General features: G+C 40.9%; 1 protein-coding gene across 1 annotated transcript in view; it reads left to right on the top strand.

Moving 5' to 3' along the window:
• The window catches only part of LOC124613098 (PHD finger protein rhinoceros), a 246,420-nt gene that overhangs the window by 150,491 nt on the left and 70,705 nt on the right, over positions 1-25,224 (top strand). The window contains exon 15 of the mRNA XM_047141692.1: positions 18,935-24,122. Within this exon, the coding sequence (XP_046997648.1) occupies positions 18,935-24,122 (5,188 nt within the window). The remainder of the gene's footprint in view (positions 1-18,934; positions 24,123-25,224) is intronic.

The following is a 25,224-nucleotide window of genomic DNA, read 5'->3' on the forward strand; positions in this document are numbered from 1 at the left end:
AACACAGTGCTCCAAGCACCAGACACAAACTTGGCGGTTGATGCCATTCATTTGTCACCACATAGTCACTCAAGTTGCACCACAACTGCATCACTGGGGAGCCTGAATGAAGCTAATACATGTGACCCTAGCCATAGTAGTCGACATGTGCAGCAGTCGCTGCACAAGCCCCCTTGATGAAAGCAAAGCATAGCATGGAACTTATTCTCTGAACCAGGCTGGGAGCTGGGAAGTGGGCATGTCGTCCGGAACAGGTGGTGCATGTAGGTTCTGTGTTGACATGTTGTGGTGCCAGGATTGGAAAATGGGGTCTCGTATCTGCCATGTGTGCAGCTATTGACCACAAGGTGGGTGATGCCTCTTTGAAAATGTAAACGGGCTTCACACTACTATGAGACACGATGGTCTGTTTTCTGTTCATAATCATGACCATCATTTGTGTGTGTGTGTGTGTGTGTGTGTGTGTGTGTGTGTGTGTGTGTGTGTGTGTGTGTGTGTGTGTGTGTGTGGAACTCTCCAGTTCGTCATCTATTTCGGACAGTAGGCTGATATCAGTTAACTCCCCTGGCGAACACAAACTCTTGGCATAAACCAATTCTGCTGCTTAGGCCTCTAATTCTGGTTTGTACACATGGCTCATAGACCCAGCAGGACTATGGGCAGTGCACGTGTCCAAGACATTCCACATTAGCGCAGCCTTCAGCATCCGATGCCAACGTTTCACCATGCCATTGCTGGCCGGATGATAACTGGTCATCTTTGGATGGATATAGCCACAGAACTTCACCAACTGCGTCAACAAGTTTGACTCGAACTGTTGGCCCCTGTCAGTAGCAATATGGAGTGGACAGCCAAACCTCGCTAGCCACATCGTTGGGAAAGCAGTGGCTAGTGTTTCTCTGTGGATGATGCCTGGAGGTACTGCCTCAGGTCATCACATATATCTATCAATCATTGTGAATATTTAATGTTGGCCGTCCGACAGAGAAAGTTGTCCCACCAAATCAAGATAAATGTGGGTGAAGCATAAAGAAAAATCTGGAGATTCTTTGAACAGGGAATGATGTGGTGAGTGATTTTGTGATGCTGGCAAGCTCTCTTCCACTCACGGTAGTTTTTCTATTCCTGACCACACAAACTGCTGAGATGCTAGCTTGAATGTTGACTGGACTCCAGGATAACAAAGATTATGTAAGACATCAAACACTGGTCTGCAAAATGCAACGGTGACGAAAGGGCACACACTGCCATGTGACACCTCACAACACAGTTTCATGTTCTTGCCAGGCACATCAAGTGCCGAAATGTTATCATGCAATTTGATGTTCAACTTGGGATCTTCTTGTTGCACCTTGTCAAGTACCATCGTGTTCTCAGGTTGTGACATACTGGTAACTCTAGACAGTCCAGAACCACATTAGTGATGCCCAGTACGCAGTGAATATCTGTAATGAACTGGCTAATGAATTCCAGGTGCCTGAGCTGCTGCAGGGAACAAGTTTTGCTGTTTTTCTCAAAAGGGTATGTTAAGGGCTTGTCGTCAGTGTATATTATGAACTCCCTTGCCTCGATCTCTGGCCAGAAGTATTTGATTGCTTGATATATGGCTGAAAGTTCCTAATCACGTGTGTTCAATCTTTGCTGGGAAGGTGACAGTTTGCACAGAAAATAAGCCAGTGGCTGCCACGCGTTGTCCATCCATCACTGGAGGGCTGCGCCAATGGCTAACTTGACTGGCGTCCACCACTACTGCCAGTGTAGCATCAAGCTTAGGGTGCACCAGCAGTAATACTTGTGCTAGGATTTTTTTTTAGTCACTTCAAAACCCACATACATCTCCATGGCCCACTGCACCAGAGAACTGCTGTTAACCATTGGACCAGCTAGTGCTTCATTCGGTGGCGTATATTGTTCTGCAGTGCATGGTAAATACTAATGGTAAAGTTAAGCATTCCTAAGTATCTACATAGCTCCTTTATTGTAGGTGGCTTAGGTAGCTGTAATATGGATTCAGCCTTCTCAGTGAGTGGTAATGAGCCTTCTCAAGGTATTCGATGTTCTGTGAATTCAACTTCAGGTTGTCCAAACACACATTTTGCCATGTTCAATAGCATGCAGTATTCTTTTAAACACTCTAAAACTTCTTTTGGATGCTGGCGATGTTGGTCCTTGGACGATGAATACACTAACACATAATCCAAACAGGCAAAACAGAAGGTCCACTCACAGCAAGACAAAGTCGTTGAACCGTGGCAGGTTTGTGCAGCATTAGGTACGCCAAAGGTCATAAACTTGCTCTCATACGATCTAAATGGTGAATAATCGCAGTATTCGGAACATCCACTGTTGCCATGGGAATCTGGGTATACAGTTTCGTGCAGTCTATAACACTGAATATAATGGATCCATGCAGCACATAGCTATAATCTCTTAGTAGTGACACTGGATAGCGATTAGGCACGATTCATGAGTGGAGCCTTCTGTAATCACCACACATATGCCAAGCTCCTCACTTTTTGGGTACTAAACACAGTGTGGACGACCATGACAAACTTCTGTGGTTTTTATGTGGTGGGTCTTACCAAGAAAAACTTGTTGTGGTGCACCTGGAGGTGTCGTTAAGGTTGGAAACTCATGCAGCAGTGGGCAGTACTTCTCGTCCGCAACCCGTATGACCTTGATTTCATACTTTGTGGCACCGCGATGATACCCAGTGGCCCTAAGTCCAGTAGTATTGCCCACAAGATGGGCTACATCCTTCAGGAGCTGGTAGTGAGCTAGGAAATCAGCACATATAATTGCTTCAGCCACACCCACTACCGTTAAATCCCATGTGAATTGAACAGTGGAGTCCCAAATTCAACTCTTCATGCTAAATGCCATACGTTGCAATTGCTGAATTATTGGTGGCAGACGAGCTAAACTCAATGGGCGGTATGCAACAGTGCAGTGACCCTCTGGGCAGGATACTAAGACTGGATCATGTGTCTATTAAATACTTCTGGTCTGCTACCCTGTCAGTAACGAATAGGTGCAGGGACATAGTTGGGCAGTTGGTGGCGCATACAACCAACCGTCGTTTGCATTTGAGTAGTTCACAGGGCCTGGTGTAGTTTTTACCCTGCGCTTCGAATGACCCTCCTGCGACGCTGTGACTATGAATGAGCCCGGTCTGTAATCTTTTGTGGGCGTTCTCTGCTAGTGGAGCCATGATTGTATCCTGAACATTGGAAGCATAGCGTCGATCGAGCTGATTCACTACCAATGAAAAATTTAGTCGCATAAATTGTAATTCCAGCACGGCAAAAGCAGGTGTCGACCTGGGCAAACCAGAGAACTGGGTTATGCGACCAAAACATTGGAAGGCAAATGAACAGTAATACTGCAGGCTGTTTCATCCTGTAATCAGTAGTACTGGGGACCAGTCTTCTCAGTGCTGATCACGTTGGGGTCACAGTTCACTGGAATATTTGATCATGTAGTGCTAACCATACTTAATAACTGCTCAGTCACACCCTAAGAATAGTCTTGAACAGTTTTACTAACACTAAGTAACAGAAGGGAAGAATCAGTTGCTAAAAACAACTTCTCATTATACAGCAATCAGATAACAGAATATACATAAAGTAAATGAGTTACAACTCCAAGGAGTTAGTAATAAACATTAACACAGCACTCCAAGCAGCAGACACAAACATGGCAGTTGATGCCATTCATTTGTCACCACATAGTCACTCAGCTCACGCCACAACTTCATCTCTGGATGACACTAATGGAGCCAATGCTCATGACCACAGCAGTCAGCTTGAGTTGCGATTGTTACAACAACAACAACAACAACAACAATAATAATAATAATAATTTAAACTTACAAAAGCTTAGTAACACCTGTAACAAATCTTGTAATGTAGATGAAACTACCAATTGTTGACTGTTCACCATTCAGCACTTATTTTTTACCAGGACAGCTGCATAAGCAAAAATTTATTTTAAAAAACTCAGGAGTAGTGCACATGCATTGAGGTCTATGTAACTTTTTGCGATGACCACAAGCAATTGCTTGCTGAGACATTCGTAAAAAATAAGTCATACAGACTGCTTGTGGATTAGCTTATTAGGAAAGAGGATTAGAAACTTATAATGTTGGTCATATACTTTTATGTTATTTGATGCATTGTAAGCTATAAATCACGAGAACTGACTGAACTTTGCGTGCGGGCATCAGTTGTGTCAGTATTCCCTAAAGTGGCATTGGTAGATACAAGAAACAAAAATAAGGAAATTCAATCATTCCCACGCAGTTGATTGAAGGGTAGTGCATAGTTTGCCCAAATACACTGCTGGAAAAAAAAGGCAACACCCTCAGGGATAAGGCCAGTCTACTGACAAGTGGTGTGACAGGATTTTCATCGTTGTAGGAGTATATGATTAAAAAAAATTCAGGCCAAACTAAACAGACTTCACAGAAAAGGATGCCCAAATACTCGCAACAGTACACAATGTACCCCCTCCCTCTGGCAGCAAAAGGGGCATGTATTCTTGCATGCAAACAATCATAAAGGTACTGAATGGGTTTCTGTAATGGATTGTCCCAAGCATCTTGCACCTTTTGTTGCAATTCGGTAGTGGTTCTTGCAGGCCTTGGACAACAAGTTAAGTTCCCACTTCATCGTGTCCCATATGTGTTCAGTTGGTGAGAGATCTGGCGATCTTGCTGGCGAGGGCAGTTGTTGTGTTGCACAAAGAGCCTGTTCTATCACAGCAGCTGTATGTGGATGTGGATTGTCCTGCGGAAAAAAGACATCATTTTCCTGTTGAAGAAATGCAGCAGCATTGGGATAACAACGTATGCAATGTACTGGGCACTGGTTACTTTATCTTGTGGAAACACCAAATGTAACCATGAGTTCTAACTGATGCCCCCCCTCCCCCTGACACACACACACACACACACACACACACACACACACCAAGCCTGCAATGAGACTGTGTCATTGGTGAATGCACTCTGGAATCATTGAAGACAACAGAGCATCATTCCGTCCTCTAGTCCAACTCTTTCACAACTTCAGGTCAGACATGTTTTGAGATGTTGTCGTGTCAGTGGCAGCCTGGCCAGAGGTACAAGTTTTCTTAATCCTGCAGGAAGCGGAAAATTCCCAATTGTCCCTCATGACACAGCAAGTGCAACATGTGCCTGGATTTCATCCTCGGATGATGTTTGGTCCGTCACCACTGCTCACACAATGCGTCAGTTTTCATGTGCTTATGTATTACACCGATATACAGAACCTGATCTACAGGGAATTTTCCACAAATCACTGTTGCAAGCAGTGGCACAGCACCTGTGCATTGTGCCCAACATGTGCAGCAATCCATCAATGTGTCTATGTAGCTTCCCACAGATGCACAATGTGACCCTGTTCAGATGGCTGAAGCTGTTCAGGAGGAGTACGTACGTGTGGGTGAGGCATGACTGTATCCAAAAGTGTTGCAAACAGTGTTTATCTCTGAACTCAGCATGGTTACTACAGAACATAGGATGCACACAGTGGCCCCCTGGCCGCTATCTGATTGCCAATGCCCGTGTCAAATAAATCACTGACACTACAACCCCTCAGTATGCACGTGTTATATCCAGGTGTCACTGAACACAGTCCTTGAGGTTGTTTCACCCCACTCCCCTTCCCCTGCCATTGTATATAGGTGTGTAAGAGAGGGAAAATGGTTGGCGGAACTGGCAGAGGGGAATAAGATAATGATGTAAGAGGAAGCTCAAATTCAAAATTCAGGAAATGATAGACTCTACCTTACAACAAAGTTATTGCTCTTAGTGTGAGCATCTTGACGGAATACATGAAGGGTGGTCAGCTTAAAAATCTTGCCACTGAAATTTCTTGAACAGCATTTAGTCATGTTAATGCTACACAATATAAAAGATTACTGCAAATGCATTTCTTGGATTTGCCACTGGTTAACATTGTGCAAGTCCCACAATAATTCATCAACACAACTTTCTGACATCATCAGGTGGTGATAGTAGCTGTCATCACTGCAACAAGACATGACTGGAGACTCGCGCATGATGGTGTATAAATTTATCAAGGCCAGAAGCAGGAATTAAAGCATGTGTGGAGAAGTAATCACAGTTGGGGTGAAAGTAGCCTTCTTGGTGCCCTTGCTTGTAGCTCTAGTAAAATTCGGTACTGTCGCGTAAGTATCACCAGTTATGTCTTGTAGCAGTGATGACAGCAACTACAATCATCACCCCACGATGAACAGTTGTTTTGATGAAATGTTGTGCGACTTGCACAATTGTAGCAAATCAAAATGGCAGCAAGTGTGTTTGCAACAGATCAGCTGAGAAAACTTGAATTGCTCAATTTCTGTCTGCAGATTGCTTTTCTTTATTTTCAAATAAACAGTTTTGGGCCAGCAGTCCATCTTTGGAGCATTTGTTACATTTGCAGAGTAATTTGTCATTACAGAACTGCATATTCACTGCCATAACTACAAATATTTTGCAGTAACTATAACAAATGATCCAAAGATGAGCAGCTGGCCCAAAACCAGTTGTATAAAAGTAAAGAAAAGCACTCTAAAGAAAGAAATACGACAGTTTTGTAAAAATTATGAACCGGTCTAGTTTTGATAAAGCTGAAAAGTCACACAAAATGTGACTCTTTTTAAGAGGGAAGTAAAATGAAGTAGTATCAGATGGGGAGAAACCATATTTACTATGTGTGTACAGTAATTTTTATAAATAATCAGCTTATGCTGGTGATTAATGCAAAGTTCATGCTTTTCTTAATACTTCCTCAGTCAGCTACTTAGACAGTTTTCAGAGACAGAAAAACAGCCATTTACATCATTCATTTAAAAAAAATATTTACTGGCTTGTTTGTGTTTGATGTGAATACTGTAAAAGACCTAGACACATAGATTATTCTACACCTTCATTTTAATTCTTTAATTGGTAATAATTTTAATTGGAAATAAAAAGGAAGTTTGATTGTCATTACAAAAAGTTCTTTGTTCTCAGTTCCTGTACAATTCCTCACATGATGCTTTCATTTAGTATAGCTTGAAGCATTCTAGCAAGCCTATTGGTATATAGCAGTCAGGACATCAACAGCTTGTTTACTTCACAATTGGTTCACCACAGGTTTAGTGATAAAGTAACAACTGTAAAAGACAATGTTCATGGTGCCAAAGTGCACCATATTTGATCAGTGTGTAATGGAATCTGGGCTACAAAGGTATACCTTCTAAATGTAACAGAACACCATAACCCTGTTGCAATATTTATACTTGCGTATATTACAGACATCAGGGGCTTCTAAGAACATATGTCCATAATTTGCCATGTGAGGCGAATATAGTTGTTTGAATTGAATACCACAATGAGAAAGTTTGTATCTAGAAATTGTTTTGCCTTGCTATATATTTTAGACAGTTTTTAAAGTTTGTTTGCATTTGTGGCTTGAATTTTATACAAAGTGATCAAAGGGTTTGGACATTGTTACAGCAAGCGCTATTAAATGTAAACCTTATCTTTACAATTAAAAATTTATTACATTTTTCATGGTCCAGTTAATTAAAGCTTACCTAATTATGGACAGTAGTAATAGAAGAATTTATTCATTATTTCTTTGTAGTACTCAAATTATTTAATTGTTTACTGTCATAGAAAAGTTATTTAAAGGTGCCCACATAGTTACATTAGCATTAAATTCATCATTATGATTTCTGTAAATTAAAAATTGTTTGTTTCACTGTCTCCATCCATTGTATATTAAGTTTGTTTTGAGAACATTGTTGTAATAGATTCAGTGTCCAATCTTTGAAGACCCATGTTGGCATTTATATTTCCTTAAGCCTTCCTCTCAGTTCTGTTACTCTATCATATTCTCATCTGTCTGCACTGTTAATCGAATTATACGAATGATGTCAAAACATCCACATTTGTTTTGTGCTAATCTCATAGTACTGTCATCTTTATTCATCCCCTAGTATTATTTACTGAATTCACACTTCCTTGTGTTGATCTTTTGCCATTCCTGCTTATTTTGTTATCTTGTCATCTGCTGCTCTACGTATTTTGAGGCATTCTTTGAATTGCACAAAGAGAATAGCCTGTCTGAATCCATGTGTGTTGAGTGAGGTGGAGAATGGCTAAGGCACTGGAGTTGCATTCAGAAGGAATGTCATTCAAATCTCCATCCTGAAATCCTGTGATTTCCCTAAACTTTTCCAGGTGAATGTCTGAATAGTTGCTTGGGCAGGGCCACTTCGATTTCTTTCATTATTCTTCTTTAGCTGATTAATTTCTAATGGCCTCAAGGGTGACGCAACATAAAACCATGTAATTCTTAAGATTTTCCTGGCAATCTGTTGACATCATGTGGTGTCAGATATTCTGCCAGATACCGGTGTCATTCTTGCGCGATATTTCGACAACTTGACTCATCATCTTAATGACATCTGAGACTCAGGTAGCACCTGATGAAGATAACAAAGTCATGTTGTCAAAATATTGTGCAAGAATGACGCTGATATCTGGGCGAATACTGGACACCTGAAAAATGTCAACATTAAACCATGTTTCCTTCCATGCACACTGTTGGGTAGTGCAGAGGACAGTCTTTGGCTGCAAGCATAGCCAGTTCATTGTTGTTAGCATATGCTGAACAATCAAGGCAGGAAGCTAGGATGATGGCAAATCATGCCTTTCTCAAATGCCATACCGCTTTTATTCTTGAATAATTTTAGAAAATTTGTAATTAAGACTGTAACTGTACATCACTTAATTACAAACAACTAGTTTTGGTCAAGATAACATACCATCCTCAGTATATGCTCAGTGAAAAGATAGGCCATAATCAAGCACAGTGCACATAAACAAAAAGACTCATCATATATCTAATGGCATTGGTCACATAATCTATCCTTAAAAAATGACATCAGTTGCAGGACTTGTATTAGAATTTGATAATTTGGTATCTGCATCAAGGCTATAGATCAGCTATATCGAAACTACAGATCTATCTCACACATAAGGTGATAATGTAATGTGGGGAACTGCATAGTTAGGCTGAAGTGGTATTACAGGGTGTATACAATCCGGGAAAAGCCCAGGAATTTTTTCATCCAGGAGAAAACTGGGAAAAACCCGGGAATTTTTTGGAATTCTGGGAATTTTTTATTGTTTTAGTTTTCAATTAAATTTTTGTGATTTTGACTGGTAAGAACCAATACTCTAACAAAGGATATTACTGTATCCCCCTTCTGCAGGATAATACTGCAGCAACAAAACATGAACGAGAGGGGGGAGGACGAAAATAAAACTTAAGTCACAAAGGAAAAGCGCCATATACAACAACAAAACACATTGCTCATACAAACGTCTGCCAACAGCAAAGTGTGTCAAAGGCTTTAGGAAGACTATGCACAATGCTTCCTAACAACAAATTGCCTCCGATGAACATGACGTGACAGCTGTTTACATTTGATTCGTTTGAGCAGTTGCGGGCGCTCTCTTGTGCATGCGCAGTTGAGTCGCGTATGAGTATACCTTCTCCCGCTTCCAGCTACAGATGTGTGGCTGGGCACCACTATCTAATATTGCCCTGGTTCGGAAATATTGTAGATCCAGTGCTGATGCACAGAGCAGTCTTGAGTTGTAGTGGGGAGGTGGGTAGTCACCATGCAACCTGTGTTTACATTTAGTGATTTTGCTGTTTCCTCTTCATTTATTGCTCTCACATTAAATGAAAACAAAACGAATTTCTGTGACCGGGATCTATCATATGAATTAAAATATGTTCACATAATTACGGAAGGCTAAAATATTTTGGTTGGTTTCAGGTTTTATTTCCACCTTACTGACAGCACAATGAAGTTATTTTTGTCGGTTTGCTAAAGAGATTTGGCTTTTATTAATCTTTTCCGCTGAGTCAGTCAATTTATTTGAAACGAAGTGTTTAATTTCACACTGTTGGCTAGTTTCAACTGTTCGCTGCATTTCAAGTGCATGTTTTCCAACTTCTAGCTTGTATGGCATTATGCCATAATAAAGAACCAAACATGAGATAATGCAATACTGATACTCAGGAAAATTTACATCTGAATCTGGACATAAGAATGTGCACTTTAAGCTGAATTATGCATTTTAGTATGGTTTACGATATTCCGATGCTCTTGAAGTATCCTTTGATGTCTTGTTTCTTTTATGACATAATGCAAGATCTTTTAATATTTTACACGTATGAACATATGGGCTTCCTGCAACATCGTAGCTGCGCAAGCACAGTGACGCCTGTTATCTGGTGCTCTCTGGTAACTGCTGAAATGAACCAATTTGTAACAGGTCAGGGGAAAATATTGCGAGTGGTGGTTTGAAAAGCGTTACTTTCAAAGTAAATTTTCTTTTACGCAAGATGAACTATGTGCGAGAATGTACGATGAATTTGTTAAATCGCAGAGTGTTTGACTCTCATTTAAAAATCAACTCTTTGAGGACGACCATCTAGAAGAATTTTGAGCCCAGAAGATCAGACATTTATGTCATTATTAAAAATTTTACTGGCACATTTGAGTGATGTATCTTAAAGTGTAACACATGCAAAGAAGCTTAGCTTTTCTTGCAGCTTATTAATCTGCAAGACCAGTATTATATGTGAAAGCTTTGTGTTTCTTGTACCACCACTACATATATTAATTTAAACCGTTCACTTTCCTTATTTGTGTGTTTGTGCTACTTAAGAGTGATCTTGCTATTGGCTGACTACATCACATGTCCTAAGCTGTCATCAGCTGGCGAGATCAAGTGACATGAGCTACGACTGACATACAAAAGCGCATCGCAATCTCGATTTCCATGCTTCGGAAAGTGACATGCGGTGTTTCGTGGAATTCAAATTTATACGTTCGTAACACAAAAATTTCAGCATTCATGTTGCTGCCGCACTTCAAAGAGCTTTCCATAACATCCACCCCCCCCCCCCCCCCCCCCCCATGTATTCACCCACGAGGGAGTAGTCCAACCCGATGTATCGAAACCTGTCTTGAAATATTTTACACAAGAAAAATACACTGAGAGAAATGCACTGTGTGAATTTTACATGCTAAGGCGCACTGCAAGTATTTCGTGTTAAAATTACTTATTTTTGACACACCAAGAATGACAGCAGTTTATACAACCCTTCCTGGCTAGCGTGCAAATCACTGAATGAGCAGAAGCAGCTGTGTGTCACAAAAATCCAGGGTGTGTACAAGTGAATTTTAAGCACTTAAACCATACTACAATGATACATATCATTAATTTTTTTGGATACCTTCCAGAATTGCACACCAAGAGTCCCATACAATCTTCATTATGCGTGTAGATAGTTTATCCTTCCTGAGACCTGAGAATCTCTACAATTTTTTGCCTGTTGTCAATATTGATACAGTCAAGATACATGTCTACCCATTCCTGAAAAGAATGTGTGTTAATGGATTGATAAACAGACAGTCAGACAGCTGATCTGTTGTAGATGTAATTCTTACAGAGGGTACCAGCAGAGGGCAAAAATTCATGGCAGTGCTTCATGTCACATTACCGACATATTCCATCAGTTGCAACTTTATTTTGGTGAAATGTAATATTTCGTACATATACATCATTTATTACAATTCCTGTTGCACCATCCTTATGATAATTTCAGAATTTTGTAGATTTTGTTAACAATTAAATAGTTCATTATTTATTCCCTATAGTCACCACAGAAATACAAAATGTCTATTGAGAGAGGAAAAGAAACATTTTCCTTGTGCCAGACAGATCTGGCAAAAGATGAAGCTGGATAATAGCAAGTAGGGCTCGCACATCAAGAGTTCCACACAGTCTTCGTTATGCATATACATTTCATCCATCTTGGGACTCAAGAATCTCTACGATTTTGTGCCAGTTATTGATATTGATACAGGTATGATAAATGTCTACCCATTCTGAGAAAAGGGTATTAACAGATTCAGTTGTACTGCAAAACCTTGCTTCTTGCCAAATTTCATGATTATTCATCAACAGGAAGTACCCTATAGGTTTTGATGTGTGAGTTTTGCAATTATAAAAATATTTGACGTAAATGGCAGTATATATATATTGCATTGGCTTAGAAGCTCTGCTTTTTCACACAGGCAAGGGACTGAAGATCATAGTATGCACCATGAACTTCAACTTGATACGTCTGTCAGTGCCTGAGCAGAAGGGGATGGATTGACAGGCAGCTGTATAACAAAATAATAATAATAATAATATATATATATATAATAATGATTTTTTTTGTTTACTTGTACTGTGAAATCATGCTTCTTGCCAAATTTTATAATTTCAACAGGAAGTATCCTACAGGTTTTAATGAGTGAGTTTGCGAGTATCAAAATACGTGAAGGTTAAATTTCATACAGTGCCAAGGGACTGTAGACCTTAGTAGTGATATGAATTTCAATTAGGTACATCTGCACAATCCTGAGAAAAAGGGTTTCTAGCAGACAGACAGACAGACATACGAATAGACAACAGAGTAAGAATTCTGTTTTTTATCGAATGAGGCAAGGAACCCTAAAAATTAATGCTTTCAGGCACTTCACATTAATCACTTGTTTTTTTAGACTGAATTTGAGTGTAGAGAGAAGTGGTCTCAAGCATTGTTGTGCATATTGTGCTGTTTACCAGACACACTTGATCAAATTCAGTAATCCACATTATATCGACAGCCTTTTCTTCATCCTTCTCAAAGCCAGAAGTGTCATTACATCCATGCATTGGGTCCAACATTACCAATGAATTATTTTGTGTAATGTCTAAGAAGATCTTTCAAATGAAGTGTTGAAAATCTTTCCACGTTTTGATACATCAATTACAAGATTTTTGAAACTAAAGAGTCTGATTTTATTTTTGGTCCTACTTTACCATGAGGTTCCTGAAGAGAAAGCTGCAGAAACAACAATCTGTTCATACTTACCACTCACAATATTGCATACAAATATGCTATAGCATTCGTCAGTTGCACAACTGATTCTCTTTTTTTCGCTGAAAAGTGATAAAGTGTATTTTGCATGCAGTTCTTTCACGAAATATGAGCAATCAGTGTTATACAAAGCAATTGTGGGGATAACAGTGACCTTTGTCTTCAGATCAGCAATGAATTTCTCTACAGTATTGCCTGTTAGTGACATTCCTGTACACGTGTACTTGAAGTAAATTTTGCGATTTTGCAAACTGCTGTTCTGTATGATCTCTTGAATCAGCTTAACTGAAAGCACTGGAAATCAGCAGTGTTCATGTAACTTGCAATTTGTATATCTCATACATCCCCATTAGTAACAGTGGATTGTCTCTCACAAGCAGTTCCAAATCTTTCATAATTTTTCTTTAACACTTTTATGAATTTCATGTAGTCACTTAAGTCTTTCTTACGTTCACACAATTTTTGCTCAGATTTTACTGAAAGAAATTGGCCTTAGACACTTTGTTTTCTCCTTCCTTCATTTAACCAAAAATTCACAGCCTTTTTTCCCTCATGGAAAGCTATTACAGCTCATTTTCTTTGGGCTAGGAAGGTGTACTTGTGGAAAGATATGAAAGAACAATTTTCAACATTTCATTCTCTTACTGGCATAACTATCAACGTTAAAATCACAATTCACAGAATCATCGTAATTATTTCCTATTTCTTCTAATGTTTCCAGTTTCTAATAAAATTTTGACATCATTCGCATGAATGTCCAAGAAAGTAACAAGTCAGTAATGCATATGTAGATCTTTGGGAGAAGTAGGTGATTTTGATTGTGTACCACATTCTCCATATTTCATCTCTGCCAGATTGAAAATGTTGATTGGATTCCACATTACTGTTGTCTCTGGAACCAGCATAAAGACAGATGCTATTACCAAGCATATATGAAGGAAACACAATGAATATTAATTCACTTTTGTATCTATTAATTACATGTACCAATATTACAGAAGTAACCAGTGACAGGTACGGCTATTAAATGAGTTGCAGATTTGAGCGAATAGTTAACAGTGAACAATTGTGTCAAAAAATCTGCCAGTGGAAACTGAAATTCGCAGTTACAAACTACAATCAGGTTGTGTTGTGTTATTTGTTTACTGATACATCAGCAACTAAGAAATGCACCTGCTGTGCTGCGTATGCACAGTCTGCTACAGCTCTGTAAGGTTTTACCTGTCTCCAGTCCCCTGGTGGCCTATTTTCAACATTTTAGAGTATTTGAAGTGCATCTTAGCCAAAATTTTGTCAGTGCATTTTTGTTGGCATGTTCTTTCTTTACAAAAACAGCAAGGCAGATTTCTTTAGTATCCCACAGATTGAGATTCCCCTCTTATACTAAGTATCAGTAGGGAGAACATGCCAGAGGTACTTGGGCTCTAGGTGACAGTCACTTCTCATACCCTCACAAGACACAGCCGCTGCAGCAAGCAAGTTGGCGCCACACTCTGACGAATGTTTGCTGCTAAATACTGCAGCCCAGGTATGGTGAGCCAGTCTCTGGCTAGTCACTGAAGCCTTTAGCTAGGCACCATTGAATAGTAGAGTTTTGATTTTGCCTGATTTATGTTTGTGATTTGGATTGGATTGTTGTATATACTTAAGATGCCTTTTCTACATTCCTGACTTGTTTTGGTTATTCGTTCACTTCGTGATGTCTGCTGTCATTTACCTCTGGAAGTGCCTGTTTCAATCTGCTGGTCTCTGTGTTACCAGTAGTGTGAGTTATCATAATCTGTGTTCTACATCTGCAGAGTAGGGTAGAAGAGTTTCGACATGTCACATTGGGCCAGGCCATTGTCAGTATATAGACCAGATGAAAAAGAACAGAGTTGTGTTAACTGTAGGCTAGTAGGCTACAAGGCAGAGTTACTACAACCCCTTACTTAGATTTTCCAGTGATTTCAAGTGTTGCCTGAGCAGTACAGATGTGGGTATATGGTTAAACTAACAGTGTAGTGTATGTCTTCCTCAAAGATATTTTGGTTTTTCACGTTATTTTTGTAAGTATGTCTTCTTAAATGTTCCAGTAATAAGTTACCTGTAAAACTGGGGTTTTTTCCTTGCTGTGAATGATGGAGAACATTGTGACACTCATACTCTTCTTGGACAGATGTTATCAGCAGTATTGTTACTAGAGAAGAATGACACACTTCTGTGAACAAAATATTTTTATGAAGTACATTTAGTGCTCTTATGTTTAGTCAATGTCTATATCAGTAGAGATGAAATGTGCTCAATTGAGTAAGGACAATGGAAAGAAACAGTCATGACCCTTTTGAGAAATCTTTCTGACCTGTACTTGAAGTAATTTTCGGAAAAAAATTACTAAAATTCATTAGGGTGGCCTGGTATTTGAGCTACATTCTTTCCAACTGCAACTTCAGTGTTTTGAGCTTCCTAAGTTTCTGCAAAAAAAACTACATTCTGAGCACATCATTCAAGTAATTGTTTAGTGACCATGAAGTTGTGCCTGGTGCACAACTACACTGCCTGATGAAAAAATTGAAGCACTTAGTAGGGGAAGAGGGAATGAAATGAAACTTCATAGGTTGACAGAGTGTGTGATTACAAAATCGAGTCAAATTTACAAAGAACTTTGCAGTATGATCCCATGTGTCATTGTATATTGCATACCCTCTGGCATAATGTATGCTATAGTTCACTTGGAAAGGTTGTCGTAAAGGTGTTGTATCCACTCATGAGACAAGGTAACCCACAAGTTTTGTAACTTGTCCTTGATAGTCTGGGTACTGTCACTGGGACAGAGTTGATGTCTGAGCCAGTCCCACAAATGTTCTACTGGGGACAGATCTGGAGACCTCAGCATCATGCCGACAATTCATAGAGATATGACGCATGTGTAGAGTAGTACTGTCCTGTAGGAAAATGGTATGATGATAATGTCGCATGAGAGTCAACACATGTGGACACAGGATGACCATAATGTACCGTTGTGCCATCAGTGTTCCTTCGACCACTTGAAGTCATACCTGATGGTTCCACACTCCATGATCCCAGGAGTAACACCGTTATACCTTTCCATAAAAACTGGAAGAATATGACCTCTCTACAGTTCACCGCCATATTTCCGGACAATGGTCATCTGGAGTAACGTAGAACCGTGGTTCATCACTAAATGCTATGTGACACCATTCATTAGCATCCATGCATCTCAGCTATGGCACCAGTCCAAATGTAGGCATTTGTGTTGTGTTAACAGCAGCCTACGCCTGGGATGGAAATTCCATAATCTGGGCACTGCAAGTCTCTGACCAGTGATGTAGGATGTTGCAAGGAGTCCATTACTTGTTCTTGGATGGCAAATATGGATGTGAAGGTGTTACCATGTTTGTTTCATGCACAGTATAACAATCCTTGCTTGTGGTGGTCAGATGTGGTTGACCAGGACCTTTACGTTTCTTGTCCGCATGTTTCCATGCACTCCAGCATTGGACCACTGCCACATCCAAATGCCCCACAAATCTGGATATTGCACATTTAGACTCTCCAGCCAAATAGATACCCAGATTTAGGCCCTTTCCAAACTCTTCAGGTACTGATAACACTTTCTTCTATGACTATACAGCATTTCTTTGCCATACATATACTGTGGTCAGTTGGAATCTGATGCTGTTTATGCCCCTTATATACCTTACCAGGCTCGGTAACAACATATATGACACTAATGCACTTGAGTGGCCATTCTCCGTGTCGCAAAGAATTGCAACTCTAATCATTTACATACCCGATGATGGTGGTACATGTAAGAAGTAACATTGATATCTGACCTTGTCTTTTGGGAGAGTCACTTTCTTTTTTTTTCCCCCCCTCCAGGCAGTGTAAATGTTCATTCAGGTATAGTGCAGCTGAAAAGTTGCTTGTAAAGAAAGACAACACCATATCCAGAAACTCTCACATTATTTTTCCAATAATTATGTGATTTATGCCCTTTGATCTTAACACTTAAGTGTTCATTTGTAGTTCAGTAAACTTTTCCTTTACATTTCTACTTAACATTAGTCTTTTCCATCTGATTTTTCACATTGCCCAGATTTCTTCACACAAAAAGAGAGCGTCCAAAAAATTCTCATTTGGCTGTATTGTGTCCATATGGGAGCCTTGGAACCGTTAAAAACATTTTTATTTAATGTTGGGTTGTAGTAATAATGTCATTCTGAGATAGTTTTTTATAGACGTAATGTAAGAATAAGAAATTTTGCACAGAAGTTCAGAATCAGAAGTGGAGAGGAGAATGAAAACATGAAGTTTATGAATTGTATTATTTTTCATTAGAAAATATGATTAGCATCAAACACTTTCAACATTTCATTTAATAATCCAGGCCGCTGTAAGTTTCTCTTAAAACTACTAGGGCTATTGTCACCCGACACCCCCTGCCTCAATGTCTGAACGGCTGTAAAATGGAAACCATAGTGAAAATCAAACTGTTTTATTTGCAACATTTAGCTATACCTTCCAGTTACTGTAGTTCCAGTACATAGTCACCAATACGGCTTAAGACATTTGTCATAGCATGGTACCAAATTTTCAATACCCTCATCATAGATGGCAGCCGCTTGTGCTTTCAGCCATTTCTCTGTGCTGATCTGCAGCTTCTTATTTGTGCCAAAATGCTGTCTTTCTAGCCAGTGTTTCATGCGAGTAAAGAGATGAAGATCAGAGGGAGCCAAGCCTGGGCTGTAGGAGTGTCTTTGTTGCAGCTGCAGTGTACAGCTGAGCATTCTCATGAAGAAGACCAATGCCTGATAGCAACATTCTCTTTGATTGTTCTGAATTGCCTTTCCCAGATCTTCATGAGAGATGGTGTATGAGGCTGCAGTGATGGACATGCCATGTTCCGTGAATAACACCAACAAAACTCCTTTTTGGACTCAGACTTTCAGCTGGATCACTTTTGCTTGCACTTTTTTGGTTTACTGAGGAAATGAGAATGTATCCACTGTTTGAATTGCAGTTTTATTTCTCCATTTTTGAAAGACACCCGAGTCTCGTGCCCAGTAACAATTTCAGTCAACAATCATCTCCTTCATTGTGATAGCACTGGAGAAATGTTGATGTGGTGCCCATTCGCTGTGTTTTGTGATTGTTGGACAGCATCTTGGGAACCCTTCTCATGCAGAGTTTCCAGTACTGAAGTCCCTCACTCAGAACAGAAATTGAGAACCACAATTTTCTTAAATTGTCTGATCCACGCGCTAAACCAGATCATCCATTGACACTTGCTTTCTTCCCTAATCACATGCATCGTGAATGTCTGTATGTCCTCCTTCAAAGTCTCTGCACCATTACCACACTTTGTTGTCTCTCATGGAAGTTTTGCCATACGTATTACTCATTTGTTGACGAATTTCAGCTGTGTTGTGCTCTTCAGCAAGAAGAAGTGACTGACAGCACACACTTCACAGGAGACAGTATTGTTCTAGGTATGTTAATGTGCTCACTACATGCTCAGTACTGACAAGTGTGATGGGCGGATGAGACACACTGCAGGACGCATATACACGAAGCTTCTTTGGATTTTCACTGTGGTTTTAATTTCATTGCCCACCAGACCTTAAAAAAAGTCTCTCGTATGCTCCAGGCATGTAGTCCCTTTCTGACCTATCACAATGGTTAAATATCATATAGTTTGAAATACCTGCAAAAGTAGCTTGGGTATTTTCTTTAAATATGACCATCTTATTTGTACCATTAAAATTATTTAAATTCATTGTAGTTGTACTCTGGGCCTCATTTTAGATTTATTCACTGTTTGCAGTCACACCACGTGTTAGTGAATTTCAAAATTTAAAAATAAAATACTTTGTCTGTTATTTCAAAATCTTAAAATAAACTGCTTTGTCTGTTTACAGGAAAGTTCCAGCAGAACGCAAGACTACCAGCAATCGTACCCGCAAAAGTCTTTCAGTCAGAGAGCGACCGAAGGTTAAAGGCCGCCCCACTTCTAAAGCCTCAGCAGTCACTTCACGTACCGGAACCACACGGGACAGCTCTAGTGATGAAGAACGGCGACCTGTGCAACCTAGTGAAAGAACACGTGCACGTCAGAGGCGGCACGAAGCGGATACCCCAAAGTCAGCGACACCGTCGGCTTCTGGTTCGGGATCCGGAGGTTCAGCATCGGGCTCAGGCTCCGGATCCAGATCACCGTCAGCAGGCTCAGGTTCGAGTAGTGACGAATTGCTTCCAGTGCCTGCCCACTCCCGTGCCCGTGCGCCGGATATCTACTCGGATACAGATTCGGATGGAGGTCGGCAACAGGCACACCCCTTGCGCACCAAGGCAGCTGTCAAAGAGTTCTCATCACATGCCAAAGCCAGCCGTCCAACACTTGAAAATGGCACAGAACGTTCAAAGACAGCTACTCCATCTGTGAACAAAAAAGGGAGCCGTGAGGTAGTTGGTGGATCTACTTCAGAAGGGACCATTTCCAAAGGCAAGGAACCTTCCAAATCTACTACACCAGTAAAGAAGGAATTTGATCCTACAGAACTAATAGTACCTCAAAGGCAAGCAGCCAAGAAAGCAACTGAAAGTATTCGTTGTTCGCAAGGGAGACCTAAAGAGCAGACTAGTACTGAACAGCAAGACCTTGTTAAGACATCTCCACCAGTAATTGAGGAACCCAAGAATAAACCTAAAACAAAACACAAAGGTAAAGAAATAAAGGAGTCAAAATCTGGTAAAGAAGGGAAAACAGGAGATATCTATGATTTTGAGAAAGATGTAGGTGAGGCTCAAGAAATTTTGGCCTATGTTCCTCAAAGGCAGGCGGCTAAGAAAGCGGCAGCACACATTAAAAGTGGCATGACTAAACCAACCACTGAACCTGAAGCAGATGCTTCAAAGGTGAAGAAAGAGGTTTCAGATTCAACTAAAGTGAAGAAGGAACAGGAAAGTACAAAATTCAAGAAGGATGAAAATGACAAGCAGAAAATTGTAAAAAGTGTAGAAAACAAATTGGTGGAAAGCAAAACTGGGGAAGCAAAACACCTTGAGAGAAGTAAAAGTGTTTCGAAAAGTAGAGATGCCGTCTCCTCTTCCTCGTCTTCGTCTTCATCATCAGATTCATCGTGCAGCTCAGAAAGTGAAGAAGACACAGACACAAAACCTAAAGCTCCATCTAGAATTGTAAAGAGGGAAAGGAACACTAAATCTAATGACAAGAGGAGTTCTTTAGACAGTATCCCATCTGTGCAAAAGCAGGGTGAGAGTGGTGTTAAGAAATCTGCATCTGTTTCTGATAAAAAGAATGTAAGGGAATCTCTTGAGGACCGGCCCTTTCTCAACAAGGAAGACCAGTCCTCAGATTCTATATCTGGATCCGGTAGTGGCAGCAGTTCCTCCGGATCAGCTGACTCAGACAGTGAGGTTGAGACAGAAAAGGCGAAGGACGCAAAGTCTAATATCAAGGCGTCACTCAAAGGTGAACAGACTCAAGTCCATGGCAGTGGAAGAAATAATGCAGACACTGAGCTCACAATCGGTAGCAGGAAATTCAAGAAGGCGCCTGACAAGAAGCTTAAAACTTCCGACGGGCGGCCTGAACTTGTATTTCAGCCGCCGAATACTGAGACAGAAAAATCAAGAGCAAAAGGGTCAGAGATCACAACAGGGACAACCACCACCACCACTACCACCACCATCACCACCACTACAAGCACCACTGCCACCACAAGCACCACTACCACCACAAGCACCACCACTACAACCACCTCCAACGCAGCCACCACAACCACCACCACCACCATTCCTACTACCACAAGCAGCAGCAGCAGCACCCAGAAATTTGAAAACAGTAATAGACTCAGAGATACTGATGTCAGGGCAGGAAATACGCCTGGGATCTCATCAGGGTTGGACCATCCCATCAAACCATCCGTTGAAACAATCTCATCAAGCGAAGGACCTTGCACCAAGGGTACTTCGCGAGCTTCCGAGTCCACGCCCATATCTGCGGCGGTACAGCAGCTCAGTCCTAAAAAGGAACAGTCTAACACGACAACAGAAGCAAGGAAGAGAAAACCAGGAGATGGGGCTGAAGATACAGAACTGTACAGTCAAGTTATCAATTTGTCCAGCAGCCTTGAAGCACGTTCAGATGATACGCTCCATCAAAAGACCTGCGACGCCTCCACCAAACCTCCGCTCAAGCAAGCTTCGAAAGCAGAAGAAAAACCATTAGATACTGAAGTATCTGAAGAGGGTAAGAAAAATACCAAAAAGATTTCCAGTAACATAAAAAGTACAGATGACCAGCCAAGCAAGAAAATTGAACGGGAGTCATTGGCGAGCAAACTCGAAAGAGAAATTGCTCAGAGAAAGGCAGAGAGAGATCCAATTGGAAGGAAAACATCAAAAAGTTCTTTAGACAAACTTTTGGAAAAACGGGATAAAATTGAAAAACTCTTTGGTTCGAAGGTAGATGAAGAGTCTGAAAAAGATACAGATCATCCCATTAATAAAGAACTTCCGAAAGAACTGCCTTTGAAAAACAAATCCCCACCAAAAAGTCAAGAGAAGCATTTACCAATTAAGGAAGAGAAGTTGGAAACGAATGTTTCAAAGGAGAAAACTCCCGTCAGAGAATCTCTATCAGTGGTCAAAGAAAAGCTTTCTGTATCACGGGAGACTAAGAAACCGTCACCACGAGAGATGTCACCTAGAAATGTAAATAAAAGTAAGGAAACCAGTGAATCAGAGAGCGCAAAGAAAGTTTCAGTTCCTGATGTTATTGAAGGAAAAGAGATAATAAATAAAAGCTCTAAAGTGAATTCTGTCATTGCAGACAGTATTGATAAAAAGCAGAAGAATGGAGAAAATGATTCAGTCATTAAGAAAGCAGAGAAAGATCTTTTCACTAAGAATGGAGATAAGGAAATCTTTCCAAAGAATGATAACTGCAATCTGTTAGAGACAGGAGTTACTGAAATAGGCATTCCAAGTGTTACAGAAACTGCTGATGAAGAAAAGGGGAAGAAAAAGTCAAAACAAATACCCAGATGTAGGAAGAAAGAAGTAAGTGTTTTGAGTGATCCTGATGGCAGTCTGGAAACTAAAATGAATGGTCCTAAAGTGGAGCCACTGGATGCAGCACCTTCGTGTGAAATAGTACCAGATGTTAATGTAACTGAAGTTCAGTGCCTGTCTGAAATAAAAGATATTAAGGGAACACCTGTCACTGTTGAATCTGTTTCTGATGTGATACATGACAAACCTAAAAATGAAAGTAATGTAATTCATAAAAAAGATGTTACGCCAAAAATTCAAAGTGAAAAGTTAGCAAAAGAAGAGGAATTGGATGAAAAACTTATTTGTAACAAGAATCAGAACAGTGATCACGTGATAAGAAATTCAAGTGGTTTTGACTCATTAGCAACTGTTCAAGCTCCACCTGAAAGGACCTGTAGTTCAGACACAGTTCAAGATGATCAAGAATCAACTGTTGCAAGTGTTCCACCTTTAGAGACACGCAGAATTTCCTCGAGAACACCATCTCTAAATTCTTCTCTTTCCCAGCACCCACAGAGATCCATATTTTCACCCCAACAGCCATCAAAGGACCCAGGGGTTGCTGAACTGTTTGATTTTGAGAATGACATTTTGGCAGTTGATGAAACAGCAGATGATGGTTTTGGAATTCCACGTGATCCAGATGAGATGATGCGGGCTCCATTATCTTTCTCTTTTAGTAATGAATTTTTGTTCAAGGAAGACTCTAAAGAGGATAGCGCCCGTGAAACTTTGAACCTTGTGGAAAAATTGCGTTTGGACTATGCCAAAAAATCAACTGCTGGTCAACCAGAAACAGGTTCTGTTGCTGAGTCAACACCTGCACAAGTTTCTCGAGATACTGCATCACCACGTCCATTAGCACCACCGCCGCCGCCACCCATGACACCAGTACCACCACCTCCAACATCTACTCCATCTCCACAGCCACAGCAACAGCAACCACCAGCAACATTACCACCACCTCCATCACAACCAGTACCGTCTCTACCACCACCTTCACAACCACCGCCGTCAGCTGCACCAGTGCAGCAGCAGCAGCAGCAGCAGCAACAACAACAACAACAACAACCGCCTCCACCACCAACACCAGCAGCACCGCCACTACCGCCGCCGCCGCCGCCATCACCTCTACCACAGCCTCCATCACTACCACCACCGCCTCCACCTCCACCACTTACACCTACACCTCACTCAGATGACTCCTTGATCTCAGTTGAGCATACGCATGGAGTTAATGTTCAGGAAATTGAACCAATAAGTCAAACATTGCCTCAGCCACAACCTCTCCTTTCTTCACTCCCACCACCGCAACCACTTCCTCCTCCACAAACACCGCAATCCACTTCTGAACTGCAGGCAAATGATCTCCTCCTCCAACCACCCACAGAAAACCCTGATCCTTCTAGAACACAACCACGACCAACTTATCCTGACAGCTATGGGTATGAGTGTCCAGAAGGAGAAACGTCGTTGCCTGGTTGTGAAGGTGCTGGACATGGAGGACGCGGGGGACCAGGTCCTGGTCAGGCAGATGAGAGATGGGTTCCACCCAGTGGGGCTGGCTCTGTGTATGAGCCTGCACCATATGCTGAACTACGGGCACGCTCAAAGTGGTCAGATTCAGAGATGATACCAAACAGGAGATCATCAACATCATCGCTTACTTCATCAACGTGCTCATCACAACGTGAAGACCCGGCATCAGTCAGTTGTGACATCCCTGGTGGGGGTGCAGGACGACATGATGAACTATCTGCTCTGAACACTGATCCTACTGGCAGTGCTTATGGTCCATATCCACCTTGTGCATTGACGGATGTACCACCATTTCGCTACTCAGAAGCTGCACCATATGTGGGTCCAGCATCTGTTGCCCTGTATCCTACAGCTGCTACTGTACCATGTGCCTTTTCATCTCCAGGTCATGGCACTGGACCAGGACATGGAGCAGCTGTTTTCCCACCACCGCCACCTCACTCACATTATCCCCCAGCTGCTTATTCAACTCATCCTCTCCTACAAACGGTGAGTTTTGATAGTTGTATTGACCAATTTTTAGTACAAAGTCTGCTAGTAATGTTTATTAGATAACATCTTGCCACTTCCTTATTTCTCGTCTCTTCCTTCCTCCTCCTCCTCCTCCTCCTCCTCCTTCTCCTCCTCCTCCTCTTCTTCTTCTTCTTCTTCTTCTTCTTCTTTGTCCTTTCTCTTGTTTTATAGCTTGGTAAAAGGAAAGTTTCTAAATTGGATTTTTGTGGTTTTTTCTTTTCCTTTTTTTTTACCATTTTTATAATGAAACACAGTTGTTAAAATTTATTTGGTCATATGAATTATGTATGGCAGTACCTACACATAACTAAGTTCATGAGTAAAAAGATATTAATTATGAGAGAACTGCCATTTTCTTATGCCTTTAAACTGACACATTTGAAACATTAAATTCTTTATGTTTTTGAAAATATGTTCTGGTGTGGTTGGGGTCCTCTGCTCTTATACTGACTTCAGGTACTAACTTATCATATGAACCAAATATTTATATTTAATTTCATAGATTTTTGGTTCGAGTAATATGTAACTTTCACAGCAACTACAGAAGTTCATGTGACACTTCTGTGAAAACCCTTTGAGATACTCAGTAGCATATAAATACATAAAGGTACCTATGATTTCAACTTCTTTTGTTCTAACACTGTACATTATTACATGAAAAAGCATAACCACAAGATGCAAATTACACACAACAGACAACACAAAGTGGCCAGTGGAGCCTTGTGCTCCGGCCCGTATAATCATTAGTTCTAAAGGGGAGTGCAGCCGATAGGCTGCGCACACAACTGTTTTCATACTAGTAGGCCCGGTGGCCTCTAGTGGCTGAATCAAGCACAGACTTCACACCCGAATCGTGAAGCAGGAAACACTCAAATTTGATAGTTACAGCACTCCTCTTCCTTCACAAAGAAGAGAGCCCTATGCTCATGTTCATTTCTTGTATCATCAAAGTTGGTCGTTGTTCGTGCAACATGCTGCTACCGGTATGTAGTGTAGGAAGTGGTGCGATTGCGGCCAGGTGCGGTGCTCACATCCCTGTGAGAGACCATACGGTAGGACGGGCAACACTGGCACGGCT

The sequence above is a fragment of the Schistocerca americana genome, chromosome 4 (assembly GCF_021461395.2).
Source record: "Schistocerca americana isolate TAMUIC-IGC-003095 chromosome 4, iqSchAmer2.1, whole genome shotgun sequence".
NCBI lineage: Eukaryota > Metazoa > Arthropoda > Insecta > Orthoptera > Acrididae > Schistocerca > Schistocerca americana.